The following is a 16,572-nucleotide window of genomic DNA, read 5'->3' on the forward strand; positions in this document are numbered from 1 at the left end:
CAATGCAGCTTACTAACCATCTGAAAAAAGCAATGTTTGTGAAACAAAAAATATGCACGATGTCAGAACAAGACATGTTAAAACAACAACAACGAGTGAAGGCTGGTGAGTACACTGTCCCTGTGCATGGTGTCCCCTGCACACCATCCAGCGTGTTCAAAAGCAGGTGTGAAATTTGGTCTTTTGTTCATTCTGAGATTGGACAGCAACATTCTGGAAGGGAATTCCCATTTTATTCTCTTGATGACATCAGTGTCATCAAGGAACATGTAAGAACCTTTCTGGAACCCTGGTTTCTCCTCTCCAAAACTAACAGTAATAGCACAGAGGAAAATAAAGACATTATACTGCTCACCTCAGAGTGACTATTCTTCAACTACATATACCATAGGAGTCTCAAACACCAAACTGAAACCATGATTCAGGTGATAAATTCTCACTTTAGTGTGCAATAATTACTATGCTTCAGAAATTTCAATCTTGTTTACTCCTATGATGGAACAGAGTACCAGAGTATTCTCATTTCATTTATTTCAAGGCACTTTCCACCAAAAGGTGCAAAAAGAAATAAAACTACTGTGTAAAAAGCCATAAACACTTCTGAGTGAGACTCAAAGGAGGCAAGCAGAAAAACTAATGTATCCTGCATGTTCAAGTTCAAGCAGATTAACTTCATTTGTCTCCTGCAACAGGAAAAGTCGACATGCACCTTTGGAAGGTGACTTCTAGGCACTAGCGGATCACGGATACACATGCAGTTCTTTCTGAAGTCCTCCAGACTCACTGACATCTGAGGTACTGGCTGATTGGGCTAATGTTAAGAAAGATGTCAACACCTTGTCTTACAGCCATTTAACATTTTATGCATTTAACAAGCCTCTTTTCCATTTTTGCAGATAATCTCTACAGAGGGGACCTCCCATTATTATACATTTTATGTCTTCTAATTTTAAGAGCATCTCAAACTGATTAGCCATACAAGTGATCATATATATATATATATTAACAAATGAAATATGCTGTCTGTCTGGTGCTTTTCTGTATAAGAAAGTATCTCATATATAATACAGCCTAGGGTGGCTTGGAAAAGCTCTTCCTCAGCTTCATGAATGCTGTAATTACAGGCACAGGAGCCAAAACACCTGACTGTATATGGAGCTTTAAAAACAAACACTAGCTTTATTGATTGCCCCTCTCACCAACTTCTGCTTCTCACCAACTTAGCTACCTGAAAACTAAAAGTTCTTTTCCCTTCACATTTAAAAACACTGTGTGTGTTTGTGTGTGTGTACATGTGTACATGTGCATGCATGCCTATGAGTATGTGGAGGCCAAAGAGGGCATCAGATTCCTTGGAGTTACATGAGTTTGGGGGATGTCTACTTGGTATGTGGGCGCTGGACTCTGGTCTTCATGATCATTCATCATATCTTCTTAACCAATGACCCGTCTCTCCAGTAACTCCCTCTATGTTATTCTTGCTACATCTCAAGATGATGTTGAAAGGCACCTGCCTGGGAGGTAAGGGGAGATCTGCTCACTCCTTACTCACAGACCAGAAGAGCAGTGGAGGGTCATAATGACAGCAACAACTTCATCCTTGAGTCTGTTACTAATGTGACCCTAAGGTCAATACTGCCAAAGCACCTGCCCTCTGAAGTAGAAGCAGAGAGCAGAGAGCTGGAAGATACTTCATTCCATCCCAACAAAGTACCCTGTGGGAGAAAACAGGTAGATATTGATGAATAATACTGAAGATGGGAACATGACAGAGACAGCTTGTTAGCTGTGTTACCCGAGCAGCTCAGGTGCCAGAGAGCCAAACACACCCAGTTTGATCTAGCTGGTCAGTATACACTGCATTGCTCAAGAACAAGGCAAACAGTCCCTACTCAGTAGTTGGGAAGTAGGACACTGCTTCTCTGCGCCAAACACCAGAACTCCCAGTTCTAGTGCCAGATAGTCAGGACTTCGACCAAAGGACAGTACCCACATTATCTCCACCACCCATATCCACACATAACTGAGGGCTCTGCAGGTCTCTACACCCTGACCCAGCCTTCAGCATTGGCTCCATCAGGCCTGGGCCACTGCCAAGATTCAACCAAACACACCCACACCAGACACAACACATGTATACACGCATTACTCAGATCACTGACCTACACATGCAAATGTCCTTCCTGCCTTCCACTGAGCAGGTAACAAGCAGCTGGTGAGAAGCAGGGCATGAATCAAGAGAAGAGAAACTACTTTGCAAAGCTCAAGTTCAAAGTAGCTAGCATGAACACCTAGTCCTGTGAAGTCTGGCACCACCCAGCTACACCCACCAACCATGTTGCCTTGCTGTCATGCAGGGCATTCCCTAGACACTTGGGAATTAGTCCTTAGGCCATGAGTAAAGGTGCTGTCCCTGTGTCAAGAGGGAAAGAACACCCAAAACAAAGGCTGTGTGAGATGAGAACTTCTTAGAAGCCACTGTGGTCATTCTCGAAGTAAAGAGAAATCTTTATTTTCAACAAAGTTGCCTACAAGAGATAATTCATTGATCCACTATGAATGAGTCTCTCTCACATACAGCACCAAAAAATACATTAAAAAAAATTTTAAAAAGCACAGCCTCGTCTCTCACACCCACATATCCCCTCCCAAAAGCCATACAGCCCAAACCAAAAGGCAACAAACCAAATCAAACTTAATACCCACACACAAGTTATCTTTGAATTAAGATTTACAAATTTATATATTCTTTCCTATGAAGGAATAAAGAGAGAAAAAAAAGAAAGAAAAGAAGGAAAGGGGTAAGGAAAAACTTGAAGAAGGCCTGGTAAGACCTAAGAAAATAAAACACTGCCTGCCTGCAAGCTAAAAGATAGCAAAAGAATGTCAGTGCTTTTCATATTCTGTGAGTGTGAGGCCTGCAGCTGAAATGACACTCCCTAGCACTGTAGCACACAGCGGCAAACCAGGTCTTCTAGAGCCAGTGACACCAGGAGCAATGGAATAGTCAGCCGCAGTGTGTGCAGCCCTCAGGATACAGGGCATGGCAGAGGTGGTGTCTTCCATCATGGGTTTGCCAGTGTTTAAAAAGGCCATTTTTCCTTTTTAAACAATGGGGGCCAAAGAAAAGTCAGGGGGAAAAGGTTCACTACTGTGGTGACAATCTGCCAGTCACAGCTGGAGGAGAATGAGTCCTGCGCTGGTTGACAGTGCTGGGTACGTGCACAGGCTCTATTTGGGCTCCTCAATCACACCTTTGCTGAGGTCTGTCATTTTGGGATATTTTACTTTCTTCTGGTCTAGCTCATTCTGAGCCCAAAGTAGCAGTTTCAGTAATTTTGCCAGCTTGGGTGTGGACTCTCGATTTTCATAATCCAGAACAGCCTGGTTAACTTCACTCCACACCTGGAAAAGAAACACATCCAATAGAGAAGGCCACACTACAACAAGTCTGACAATATGCTTAAGATATCTTTTTTTCAGTGCTACAGATAGAACAAAGCATGTTAGGCAAACACTATCACTAAACTATAGACCAGCCCATCTGGATACTGTCCACACCCAAGAGGCTTGTTACTCCCTTAAAAACAAATTAAACATGCAACTATAAAAGCCATTTCAAAGTACTGAATGGTCCTCTCCTGAAGGGGCTCCTACACTTTGTTCAGCTAAGCATCCTGACCCTTTCTAAACAAAGTGTTGTGAGGACTTAAGAGAGAAGAGCAGCACAATGTCTATATGAGCTCCCTGCAGGTACACCTTAAAGAGATATCTCAAGAAGACCTTTCAAGGATAGGCAGCCTTTCCAATATGGTATGGAGGACAAAGCCTTAGGAGGAGGGATCTGCACATGGAGAAAGCAGGACACAGTACGTGGGAAGCAATGAGCAATCATGCTTGCAGCACATAAACAGAACAGGAAAAAGTTCCAGGAGACTGTATTGATTTTAAGTTGAAAATACCTGTTTCTAAATAGAGAGGAGGAAAGTTAAGAGAAAAAAATATTGGCAAAGGGTTTTGGATACTAGCAGTCATAACTAGCTGCTCCTGGTTGCACAAGATAAAAGGGTACAGATAAGAGGAGCTGCCAGTATCCTACTGGAGAACCCTAGCCCAGGACCATGTGTTTCACCCCATGACAAGTACAGCACATGCACCATCTTTCCACAAGTCCTCTGAGGGTCCATTGGCAGGGCTCTTCCCTTACTGACCCTTTACCTTTTGTCTCTGCATCATGTGGAGGAGGTCTCCAAAAGGTGACTCCTCAGGGCTGTCGAAGGCCAGCAGGGCCAATGTACGCTCCATTTCTGTGAGGCACTCTCTGCTTTCCTCACCCTGCTCTGCCAGTTGCGTCTGGGCAAACTCCAGTGCTGCTTCTGTCTCACGCTGACGGATAAGCTCAATCAAGTGCTGTTGCTGGTCAATAACAAAGACAGACAAGTTTAGCTAGCACACACCCAGGTAGGTAACACCCAGTGTAGTCAACAGCAAAGACGGCCAAGCTTGGCTGGCACACACTTAGATGAATAGCAATAAGCACTTGGCTCTAGTTAAAACTATACCTTATGGGTTGAAGGTGTAACTCAGTGTTAAAGCACTTGTTTAGCATTCAGGGAAGAACCTGGGTTCCACCCCACCACCACAAAAAGAAAATAAGAAAGACATCTTAAAAGAAATAGTTTTCTAGCATCTCCAAGTTAGTGCATTTTCATTTTAAAAGCAGAGGTTGGAGAGATTGCTGCAGTGATAGTGTCTGTTGTGCCAAGTATGCTGGTCTCAGTTTGATCCCCAGCGCCCATGTAAAGGTACAGAGTGGACTCCCAAGGATAGTCTTCTTGCTTCCATACACACGCTATGTGGCCCCCCCGCTCTCCCTCTCACACACCCCCCTTTAAAAAGTAACTAGTTTCTATAATACATAAAGCAGCACTTACCTCAAAACCTGTCTCCTCCCCAAAACTAAGCAATGTGTTATTAACGTACAATGGCTAACTTCTTTCTGAGCCATTACAAACATGCCTAATCTACCAACTACCAAAATCAGACTGATAAAACTCACCTGAAGATGGAAATAAAGATACCGGTTTGTGTCCAGGAGCTCTGGGTGGAGGCTGTTGATTAAGGCAATGGCCTCCTGGATTTGACCCTTCAGAATCATCTCCCGAATCTTGATTCGCTCATCAAGTGTTTCTAGGTCCACACTTGGTTCGATCCCAGACTCCATTCGAAATTTCTCTGCTGCTTCCTTAAAGCCCTCTGAAAAGAAAACTATCATCACTGCTAGGAAAGATAACCAGGAATTAAGGCTCTGAACATCCAGAGAGCCCAACCACTATTAAATGACCCTACATATAAATTATACTTTCTTAGGGACTTGGTTTTTACTATTTTTGTGATTAACAACACTTTCATTCCTTTGCAGCTATCCAAAAAACCTAGCCTAGCAACCTGAAGATCTACAGACTACTAGCCCATTGTGTGCTGTGACATGGTTAAGGAAGGTATTATAGGTCAGGATGCCATAGCAACAGAGCCAACTCCAGATGAGGCAGACACCTTGCTGGATCTTTACAGGGATGCTGTGCTCAGTGCTGCTTCACCCACGGAAGCCTAGTGAAACTACAGGCCAAGATGTCTGTATCCACTTCCTAAGAAATTTTAGCAGAAATTAACCAGAGATGTGCAGAAGGATAAAGATTAATGGAAGACTTTTCACTGTGTGCCTTTTGAAAACTAGGCAGAAGGATAGCTTGATTCTTTCATCCTAGTTGGCAGTGACCTTCCTCCCTCCAAAAGGAGCATCAAGTACATATTTTTCTGCATATATCCACCCATTTTCCTTTCCTTCCCTGTTTTGAGTTGGGCACACCTAGAAACAGTCCAGAATGTTTTTCAAAACTGGCCAGAAGATATAATTTTTTGGACTTTAAATGTACTCTAAAACTTTTTTTTCCCAAGTTTTGAGACAGTGTATAGTCTTGATGTGTATAGTCCAGGCTGGCCTACAATTTAGAATCTGAGTCAGAGTACTCTTAATAATCACGAAGGCTTAACTGTAAAACTGTCAAAAGCCAAAAAAGAATGTTGCTTTAAGTCTCAGTGACCTGGAACCATTGTTTGCTATGAAAAAATAAATTTTAGTGGGTGGGGAAGTTGAGAAAAGGTTTCACATTACAGCCAAGGTAGGCCTTAAACTCAGAATCTTGCCCCAGCTTCTCAACTGTTCGGACTCATACTACTTTGGGCTAGAGAAGGTCATCTTTAACCTGTCAATTTGATTTACAAATATCAAGTTACCATTGTGTTTTTATGATTTCTTAGTACAACCCAGCCTTATCATTATGCTTCAGGGGTAGAGGATTCCTTATTTAGAAAGGGAGAACTATGGTCAAATGGTGGTACCCACAGCCAGTCTTTACCTGTGACTAGGTAGTTCATGATGAGGCGGTTCATGTCTGCTCGTTGAACATGTAAGTTATTGAGCTTTTCCATCCATTCATCTTTGGTTATTTCATCAGGTTTTTCTGCATAACTCATTATGATTTATTTCTACAGAAGAAAGATACAATTGGGGAAGAATTCTACATCCACTGTAATAATTAAAAAAAAAAACAAACATGGCAATGTAATAAGTGGAAGAGTAGGATACTTTCAATCTTCCAAAAGATAAGCAAAAAAACCCCTGTCTGGGTAATATCAAGAAGGTCAAGGGTGGGAAGTATGGTTTATGAAACAAAGCGTCAAAAGTCCTAGAATGAAGAGACCAAGACATCAGACTGTGTCAGACGAAGTTCCCACCCTTTGAAGGAATTTGTCAGATTTCCATTCTTCAAGATGGCAAAAGTGTAAACATTCATTCAACAAGAACCCGAATAAAAGAGCTTTGATACAAAGATACCACATCCAAACCCCATTCATTCAACAAGAGCCTGAATAAAGGAGCTTTGATACAAAGATGCCACATCTATCCAAACCCTTGGGTAGATGTGTTCTCAATAAAATGCTGCAGCGTGCACACAGATAAAACAGCACAAGTTCTGGTCTGCTTTTTGTATGACAGCCTCCCTAGAGACTGCTGCATGGTAGAATTTTGCATCCTTTATTCAGTGAACAACATGTATATTCACACTAAGTGTAAAGGAAAGTAAAAGTTGTTACCAAGTTTTGTCAACAAATAGGTTAAAAAAAAAAACTGCTTTGGCTGGGTGTGGTGGCCATGATCTTAGTTGCGGCACTTGTGAGGCAGAGGCAAATGGATCTCTCTGAGTTCACAGCCAGCCTAAGCCTGGTCTACAGATGGAATTCTGGACCAGCCAGTTACATGGTAAGATTAATTAAAAATAAATAAATAAACAAAACCTTTTAACATTTAGAGTACTTAGACTTTGGAAGGAATATGGTTGTACATTATTTTTAAACAACACTGAATGGGGGGGGGAAGTCCAGGTGTGACATGAGGGTTCTTTGTTTTGTTTTGAAGACAGGATTTCTCTGTGTAGCCCTCACTGTCCCAGACTTGTTTTGTAGACCAAACTGGCCTCTAATTCAGAGATCCACCTGCCTCTGCCTCCCTGAGTGGAGGGATTACAAGGGTGCACAATGGCACCTGGCTTGTGACATGAGTTTTGCAAAATCAAACATGAAACAAACTACATGGCACATCTTTAGCACTAAATATTGTGTACTGTTTAAGCAAAGACATGGAATCAGACAGTGATTGTTTCATGTGAGAGGAAGGCAGAATGGCAGAGCCACAGAGGGCAGACAGGGTAGCTCTTAAGAGCATTAGCTGGACCGTTTTCATACTTTGTCAGTAACATTTACCTCACAGATATTAACTTTGCACACTTCAAGGGACAAGCTAATTTGTTTTAATAAATCATAAAATTGAAAGATAACTCTGGTTTCTGGCCTACGGATGGAATGCATATTGATGGGGAGAGCTAAGCAGTCCAGCACAGAGATGTCCTAGTGCTGTCACAGAGGGCAGGAGAAGAGAACAGACTCTCAAAATCGAGCTTTGACCTCCAAATCAATGGCAGCTGTTGCTGGACTGAGTATGAAGGGACAAGAGAAAAGGAAGAACCATAAGCAAGCAGAGACTAGAAGTTACAAGTGTCAGATATGGGACAACAATACGGGAGAGCTGCAAGTAAAACAGGTTGGAGGAGCAGGGCAAGTATGGGTGCAGAGGACTCTGGCAGTTGGAGGGGTGTGGTAGGCCTCTGGATTACAGGTTCTGGGACAACTCTGGAAACAGTAATTTGGAAAATACACATACTCTACACACTGGTGGAAAGTTATTTAACCAAGTTTTTTTTTTTTTTTTTGTTTTTGTTTTTTTTTAAAGTAACATATTAAAGTTCCAAATCCACTTACAGAGAATGTGGGCAGGGAATGTAGAGGGGCTTAGAATTTGGGGCATGCCAGGACTTCTAGTTCTGGCGGACTTGGTGGTCCCAGCAGCCTGAAAGGTAGGGGGCAGGCGGGAAGTGAAACTAAACAGGGCTGATGCCTCGCCACAGTCACAGGATAACAGCAGAATTTACCCTGATTAAATGTTTATTTAGAATACACGGGTAAGCTAAAGATGAGTCTGGAAAATTGTCCCCCCAAAAGGTCCCTTCCTCTCGATTTCCACTCGGCGCCCGGAATGGTTCTCAAGCAAGGCTGCAGACTGAGTCTCAGTGCTAGTGTTTCTGTATGACTCAGTGGTCCCAGAATCCAGCGACTACAGTCGATGGGAAGTATCCTAAGCCCCGAGGATGACTTTCAACGCAGCAGCTGCGTCTTCACCTTCCAGTCTCCGCTTTACTGCGGCTTTCATCACAGAGACAAGCGAACATTTGCAGTAAACTATTCCGGTCCCGGCAGCACCACGACCGAGAGCGCGGTTTCCAGACCTCCCACTCCGGGACCGCGCCGTGAACGGCAGGACCAACAGCCCTGATACTGGCTCTCCTTGCAGGCTTCGGATACCCTAGGCAGGGCAGTCTGGTGGGCACAAGCCCCCGACCTCTGACCTCTGCGCCGCGGCCCACCCCAGAGCCCCGCGGAGACGATCGGCACGGCCGCCAGAGCCCGCTGCGGCCATCTTACCGTGCGGATCCCGCCTCCCGCGCGACAGGGTCTGGGCGGCGGCTCCGCGGCCGCTCCCGGGACCGGGGAGGGGCGGCAGCGACCGCGAGAGATAGAGGAGGAGGCGGAGGCGGAGGCCGCGGCAGAGGCGGGGGCGGGGCGCGAAGCAGAGGTAGATACACCGGCGTCTGCCCCTTAGACACCTCTCGCGAGATCGCAAGATCTCGAGATGCGAACCGGCAACCAATGGAATCCTCTCGCGAATGTGCTGGGCGGGCGGTCACCGGAAGCTGGGTTCTCAATTTCCGTCCTTGCGCACAACTCTTCGGCGGTGCCCTAGCTCTACGGGTTGGCGCGAGAGTCAAAAGGCAAATGTCGCGTCTGCGCAAGATGGCTACTGCGGGTGCGTCCGCGTCTAGAGTGCTAGCGCGGGGATGGAGACGTGTAGACTGAGTTCGAAGCGAAGGTCTTAGCTCTTTTCTTGTTTTGGGTTTTTTTCTATGTGTGTGTGTGTGTGAAGCTGGGGGCGGGGGATAGGTGTGTGTGAACACGGGAGAGCGCGAGATAAGGAGTACCTGTAGTCCGACAGGCTTAGTCTTCAGGGCCTACGGACGTGAGCGAGCTCCTAGGATTTACCCCGCGGACGTTATAATCGAGGCCAGATCGGCGTCAGAACTGCCCTGCCCAGAGCGATCGTCGTGGCCGCGTTCGAGAGCGGACTGCATAAGCTTCTGTTCCCGGGGCAGGAACGCCTGGTTTCTGGGCACTCGCGAAGGTGACTCCCTAGTGGTGGGGCTTTCATGCACCGAAGTGACTCCCTGCTTCTAGTGCGATCGTGGAAGCAGAGTGGGGCCATCCTTCCAAAGCGCTCACGGGCGGGGGCAACTCACTACTTCTGGGCGTTCACGGAGTGTCTCTACTCTTAGCTGTGTACGGTGGGGACCCTGTTCCGGACGCCGGCGGAGGGAATCTCTGCCGCGGGAGGAGGGATCCCAATGACCCTGGGAATCGTGCTTACTCCTTGCCGTGGGGTGGATTTTAAGAGTTTGCCATGAGGGGGTAGTTGGAGGCCGTAGAAAACCTTCTAGCTGGAGTTCGTAAATGGGTATTTGCATGTTTATGTGTTTATTGTCTACCGGAGGAGAGTGCAAATTTAGTCATTGTAATGTAAAGAAATTCTGGAACGCTTCTGGAAGGAATGTTGGGGAGTTTTTCTTGAGGTAATTCTGTGTGCTTGCGTTAAAATGAACCGAGTCTAAGGAAAGAAACTTATTATTGATTTACTGAAAGGAAGACCAATTTAGCAGATATGTTGGACACTATGACCACACTAGACATTTTCCATTTATTACATGCGCTAAATCTGCAACTCCAAAGTTCTGACCAAAAAACTGTTGACGTACAAGTCCTACAGTAGGTAGTGACAAACTTTGTAGGGCTTGCTTAACCCTGTGTAAAATTGGAAAGTTGGATATCAACTCAAAAGTGTACAAGGGAAGAAGCCAGTATCTTTGTTTGTTAGTTTGTTTGCTTGTTTTGTTTTTTGAGACAGGGTTTCTCTGTGTGGCCTTGGCTGTTCTAGACTCGCTTTGTAGACCAGGCTGGCCTTGAACTCACAGAGATCCTCCTGCCTCTGCCTTCCTGAGTGCTGGGATTTAGGTGTGTTAAGGAGAGAGAATGATAAACTCATAATTTCAGTGCCTCTGTGAGTAATGGATTCCCAGTCTTGCCCGAAGTTGGCCAGTGCCTAAGGCTCCTCTTCCCTCTTCATAGTCCTTTCTACAAACTGACTCGTGTTTAGGGTTCCGCAGCCACTTCACTTTGAGCTTATCATCTTTGCTGTTTCCACAGTGTTCTCTGTTACAGTGTCTTTCCTAAGGTCATGTATGTTCCCTCACCTTACTGTTTCTCCTACACCTTTACTTTTATGTAAGGCGTTCATTGACAGTTGATTACCTATTATAAGCCCAGCTAAAAGTCTGCCCTTCCTGCTCCAGTCATCCTGACTTCTGTGCTTCTCTTTGAGCTGTGCTATGAAAAATGCTTCCCTCAACTGCTTGGGCTTCCCTGGGAAGTCTTCCCTAAACACCAATAAGTTCTGACTCTCCCTTTTGCTCAGGTGATTTTTTTTTTTAAATTTTTAATTTTCTTTTTTTTAATTAAATTTTTATTTTTTATATTAACTACAGTTTATTTACTTTGTATCCCAGCTGTAGCCCCCTCCTTCATTCCCTCCCTAATTTTGAATTTTCTAGATAAGGTTTCTCTGTGTGGCCCTCGCTGTTCTGGAGCTATGCCTGCCTCTTCCCAGAGTGCTGTGATTAAAGGTGTGTTCCCCAAGCTGGGTATGGTGGCACACCTAGAGGCAGGCGGGTAAATCTCTGAGTTCAAGGACAGCTTACATAGTGAGGTCCAGGACAGTCAGGGCTATGTAGAGAGACCCAGCCTTTAAAGAAAAAGAAAAAAAAAAAAGTGCAGCCCAGCATGACATTGTAAACTAGGGATTCTTAAACTTTCCACCCACAACCCCTTTATGTCTAGGTGGGGTGTGTGTGTGTGTGTTTTGGGGCTTTTTTTGTTTTGTTTTATTTTGTTTTTATTTTGGTGCTACTCTGGGTATATAGATGTATAAAATAGAAATACAAATCAAATATAAACTGATACATAAATTTAAAATGGCCTTCTCATATAGTTTACCTTTAAAAACTAAAACAAATTTGCATTCTAGTGAAATGGATATGCATGTTTATTTTTAAATCAACCATTGGCCTTGGGGGCTGGAGAAATAGAGCACTTGGTGCTCTAGAAGAGAACAAAATTTTAAGTTTTCAGCAGCACCTACAACTCTAGTTTCTGTAGATCTGTTATCTCTGGCCTCTGGGCACTTGCAGACGTATAAAAACAAATCTTTATTTTTGGTTTTTCATTTGTTTGTTTTTTTTTGTTCTGAGACAAGGTCTCACTATGTACCTTTGGCTATCCAGGAACTGACTATGTAGACCAGACTGGCCTTTAAAATCTCCTGCCCCTCTTGAGTGCTGGGTTAAAGGCACGTATCACCACGCCTGGAAAATCTTTATTAAATGAAAGAAACTTGGCTAGGTGAGGTGGCACAGAACTTTGATCTCAGTCAGGGACAACCAGAGCTACATAGTTCTGGAGCTAGGCTTGGTGGTGCACGCCTGTGATGCCTGTGGTCCCAGCACTCAGGGAAGCAGAGGCAGGCAGATCTCTGTGAGTTCGAGGCCAGCCTGGTCTATATAGTGAGTGGTATAGTGAGTATCCTGTTCCAGGACAGCCAAGGCTACACAGAGAAATGCTGTCCAGAAAAACCAAAAATACAAAGCAAAACAACATTTACATAGTTCCAGCTTAGTTAGGGCTACATAGAGACATGTGCCAAAAAGTAAAAGTCTGAATGCTTTCCCAGGATTTATTTTTGTGTATGCAAATGCCTGAACATGTGAGCCTGTAGGTCAAAAGAGGCTGTCAGAATCCCTGGAACAGAGGTTATAAGGATTGTGAGTCCCTCACTCTCCTATGAAAGCTAAGAACCAAACTCTATTTCTGAAAGAACCTCTGAGTCTTATCTTTGAAAGACAAGGTCTCCTCTGGTGTGTGCTGCTTTAAACTTATGTGTAGGTAGGCGAGAGTGGCAAGGGCTCTGTAATCTCCTGCTTCTACCTTAGGCCTCTGTGCCCGTGTATGTGCTACTGGGGGCTGAACAGAGTGTGGTGCATACTAGGCCAGCAATCTACCCATTAACCACATCCCTGTCCTGATGTATTTATTTACTAGCACAACTCAAGCCAGTAATTCCAACAGCAATTTTTAAAATCCTAAACCCTCCAGAGGTTACTAATCTGACACATGCTGAAGAATGAGTGTAGGGAGTTTTTAAAATTCCGTTATGTTTCTTTAAGAGCATAAGCTTTGTCCAGTAAAAACACTGCAGTTCATAACACGCAGTAGTCTTAAATATGAGCAAGGTGCCTTTGTAGGTGTTTCATGGCATATAAAGTGAGCATGTTTTACATTCCGAACCAAGACTGCAGGACCCAGAGAAATAGCTCAGCGCTTGTTGAGGGGTTTGGTCTCTAGCCCCCACAGCTGTTGGTTCATAACCACTTGTAACTCCAGTTCCAAGGGATCTAATGCCCACTTCTGACGTATACACAATTTTAAAATAATAAAAACAAATCTTTAAAAAGATCCAAGACAGCAGTTGATCAGTGTAGCACAGGTAAGCCCTGTTAGAAACACCTCAGATTCATTATATGTTTGATTTTGATTTGTTACATGCTTACAAACTATAACTATTGCCAACATTGTCATGACCTTCCCTCCATTTCAGTTATGCAACCCCATATAGGACTGCAACTCAGAGTTTGAGAAATGGAGTTTTGGAGCTAGAGAGGTGGCTCAGCAGTTAAGAGCACTTACTGCTCTTAAAGAGGACCCTAGTTCAGTTCTCAGTGTCCATGTGGCAGTTACTGCCTGTCACTCCAGTTTTGGGCGGTTGAGCTTCCTCTTTTGGCCTTCATGAGCACCATGAGTGTGCATTTGGTACATATACATACAGATACAGGCAGAATAGTCATACACATACGTGTGGTCGTGCATGCCTTCAATCTCTGCCCTGGGATGGAGGAAATAGGGCCAACCCAATCCACATAATGATTTTCAGGATATCCAGGGTTCTGTAGAGAGACCTTGTCTCAAAGAAAAAGTTCTAAACTATTTTTCCTTGACCCTCAACACCCTACCCCATGCTGCCAATGACCATGGTTCCCCCAGAAACAAGGTTCATTGTGCTGGGGAGATGGCTCAGTCAGGACATGCTCACTACACAAACACAGGCACCTGATGTTGATTTCTATTTAAAGACTGACACTGGCTTCTGCCTAAACCCCAGTTCTGGAGCAGATGTGAGTATCTCTGGGGCTTCCTGGCAAGCCCACCTAATCATAGTCGATGAGGGGTCAATCTCAGATAAAAGATTGAGAAAGACACCTGACCCAACACTGACCTCTGGCCTCTAGTTGCCTGAGTACACATACAACTTCATGTACATATACACACATGGATGAAGGGGCACACAGAAAAGTAAAGTTCTTGTGTATTGTGCATCTCCAGTTAATAAAAGTGTCCAGTACATTTTAGGTACTGTATATGAATTTCTTGACTAGATTAGGGAATAAATGAGTGAATAGAGACCTTTCCCTAGGATGAATACTAGCAAAGGGTGGAAGGTTTGAAGTCAATAGCTCATGTTTGTTTTTTCTTTGTGGGTGGGTACACACCCAGGAAGTGCATAAAGGCCAGAGGAGATGGCTTGTGCTCTCACTGTACCTTACTTCTTCAAGACAAAGTCTCTCACTAAACTTTAAGCTAGGCTGGTAGCCAGCAAGCTCCAACAATTCTGCCTGTCCCCTCACCGCCACCCACACAATGCTGAAGTGCACATGCTTGTGTTTGGCTCTTTATGTAAGTGCTAGGGATCTGAACTTGGGTGCCTCTACTTGAGCATCAAATGCTCTTACTGCTGAGCTACTTTCCCATTTCTGAGAGTCAATGTTTGTATGTTAGGCTTTGAAATGCATTTGGGTTTGAGGTATACCAGGGAAGATTCTGAGGACCAAGTGAAAGAGTGGATCCACATTGTGTAAGAGTTGGGTTCCACAGTATATGTGGAACAGACAGGATAGTTGGGCAGAGCAATGAAGACCTGTGTGCAATAGCACTGAAGATGTAGAAGAGTAGAAGTGGCCAGATATAGTCACGTTGGCTACAGTCTGGGACAGTTGCCAAGTTGACAGAGATATCAACCTGGTGGATTCATTAACTAGCTAAGATTCTGGTGTGCAAGAGGTGGACCTGGGCGAGAGGAGCCATAAAGTTTGGCCCTGAGGTAGGAGAGGCTACCATATGGTCAAAGGTACTATTGTTCTGCAAGCCAAGGCAGGAATTTCAAGTTGTTTCATTGTGGAAATTCTCGAGCCTGGCTGTGGTGGTATAGGTCTTTGATCCCAGCACTTGGGACACAGAGGCAGGTGAATTTGAGTTTGAAGTGTATGTGGTGTACAAAGCAAGTTCCAGGACAGTCAGAGCTACACAGAAAAACCCTGTCTGGAGTTGGGGTTGGGGAAAACTAGCAGTTCTCTAGAGAGATGAATTGAAAGTATATGGGCTGAAAGAATTGGTGGGTGAGACAGCTCAACAGGTAAAAAGTATGCTGGCTGCACAATGCTATAACAATGATCTGTGTACTAGATCATCTGGGAACCCATGTAAAGGTGGAAGGAAAGAAGTCTCCACCACACCTATCCTGGTGGTGTAGATGTACACATACACAATAAAAATTAAAGGAACACTATCGGGGTTGAAGTGGTAGCTCAGCAGTAGAGAACTTGCCTAGCAGAGTGGATTAAATCCTCAACATTGAATTGAGTAAATAAATATAGAGGGAAAGGCAGTCTGAGGATAAAATACAAAACACTCCCATTAGGCAAATGTTTAGATACCAGGATGCAAGCTATGTTTTGCTGAATAACTTTCCCCCCTTGAGACAGGCAGGGTCTCACTCAGTGTGTAGACCAAACTGTCCTTGAACCTGCAGATACCAGGCAGCTGCTCAAAAGGCGGCCACAACCAGGTGTGGCCAGAACAATGTTGTTTTTTAGGTTCTTTCTTTTACTCTCAAAACAAAAAAATAGAAACGTTTGCATTCCGGAGTTCTTGGCATTTGTAGAAGAGATCTATAAAACAAACTGCTTTCACATTTACCCCTTAATTTTTTTATTTTTCTGATAGAAGGAGTTTATGTGTCACTTTCCCTTGTTCCTGTAAATACTGACATGGGCTTGTAGAGGTATTACACTGGTTAGGGGGACTTGTTGATCTTGCAGGGGACCCAGGTTCAGTTTCCAGTACCTACATGTTGGCTCACAGTCACCCCTAACATTCCAGTTCTAGGGGATCTCTTCTGACTTAATGGGTCCCTAGGCATACACATGGTGCACATGCATATGTGCAGGCAGAACATGTCTACACATTAAATAACCCTGAAAAAAAGACTTGTCTGACCTCCCACCTTCTATAGGCAGATTTGCACAGATTATGTCCTGTGGACACAGTAGTTTTTCTCTATTTCTCTCATTTGTTCGAATGATTCTTTTTGTTGTTTCGCTCCTACCCGTTCTTTGACCAGAGTCTCAGTGTTTCCCTGACTTTTCTGACTGGTCTTTGTGTTTTTTAAGAGTGTTTCACTGTGCAGGCAAATCTGGCCTGGAAGTATCTTCCTGCCTCAGCCTTCTCAGTGCTAGTAATACAGATGTCACCATACCTGGCTACAAAGTTCATGAATTGTTTTCTTGGCCCTTTTCTGTTCTGCTAATACCCTGTACTCTGTCTGTATTGTGATGGCTGCTGGTAATGGTTTTCAGCTGTGTATCTATGAAGCACTGCCAGATAAAGATCTGCTGCAAATTGGAA

General features: G+C 44.2%; 2 protein-coding genes across 3 annotated transcripts in view; one reads left to right on the forward strand and one right to left on the reverse strand.

Moving 5' to 3' along the window:
- Positions 1-2,487: 2,487 nt before the first annotated feature.
- On the reverse strand, positions 2,488-9,301 carry Gid8 (GID complex subunit 8 homolog). Its single transcript, XM_021645602.2, has 5 exons — positions 9,100-9,301; positions 6,420-6,549; positions 5,060-5,256; positions 4,219-4,416; positions 2,488-3,405 (listed from the first exon to the last, which is right to left on the reverse strand). Exons 2-5 carry the CDS (start codon positions 6,535-6,537, stop codon positions 3,232-3,234), a joined length of 687 nt encoding a protein of 228 aa, XP_021501277.1. The 5' UTR covers positions 6,538-6,549; positions 9,100-9,301; the 3' UTR covers positions 2,488-3,231.
- A 113-nt stretch (positions 9,302-9,414) lies between these two features.
- Dido1 (death inducer-obliterator 1) overlaps positions 9,415-16,572 on the forward strand; it is a 54,414-nt gene continuing 47,256 nt past the window's right edge. Inside the window, exon 1 of one of the 2 annotated variants that reach the window (XM_021647409.2) lies at positions 9,415-9,544. The gene's annotated coding sequence lies outside the window, so the exon portion shown is untranslated. Of the gene's footprint in view, positions 9,545-9,584; positions 9,854-16,572 lie in introns of those variants that run through there. The other variant, XM_021647428.2, reaches the window with a different exon arrangement.

This window comes from Meriones unguiculatus, chromosome 4 (genome assembly GCF_030254825.1).
Source record: "Meriones unguiculatus strain TT.TT164.6M chromosome 4, Bangor_MerUng_6.1, whole genome shotgun sequence".
In the NCBI taxonomy this organism is placed as follows: domain Eukaryota; kingdom Metazoa; phylum Chordata; class Mammalia; order Rodentia; family Muridae; genus Meriones; species Meriones unguiculatus.

What these genes read in the sequence shown, in the direction of transcription:
- Gid8 (XM_021645602.2), bottom strand. Translation starts at nt 6,537, where the DNA reads ATGAGTTATGCAGAAAAACCTGATGAAATAACCAAAGATGAATGGATG. An exon ending in CATGAACTACCTAGTCACAG is followed by an intron (nt 5,257 to 6,419) that starts GTAAAGACTGGC and finishes TTTTCTTTTCAG; the next exon opens with AGGGCTTTAAGGAAGCAGCA. An exon ending in ACATGATGCAGAGACAAAAG is followed by an intron (nt 3,406 to 4,218) that starts GTAAAGGGTCAG and finishes TTTCTTTTCCAG; the next exon opens with GTGTGGAGTGAAGTTAACCA.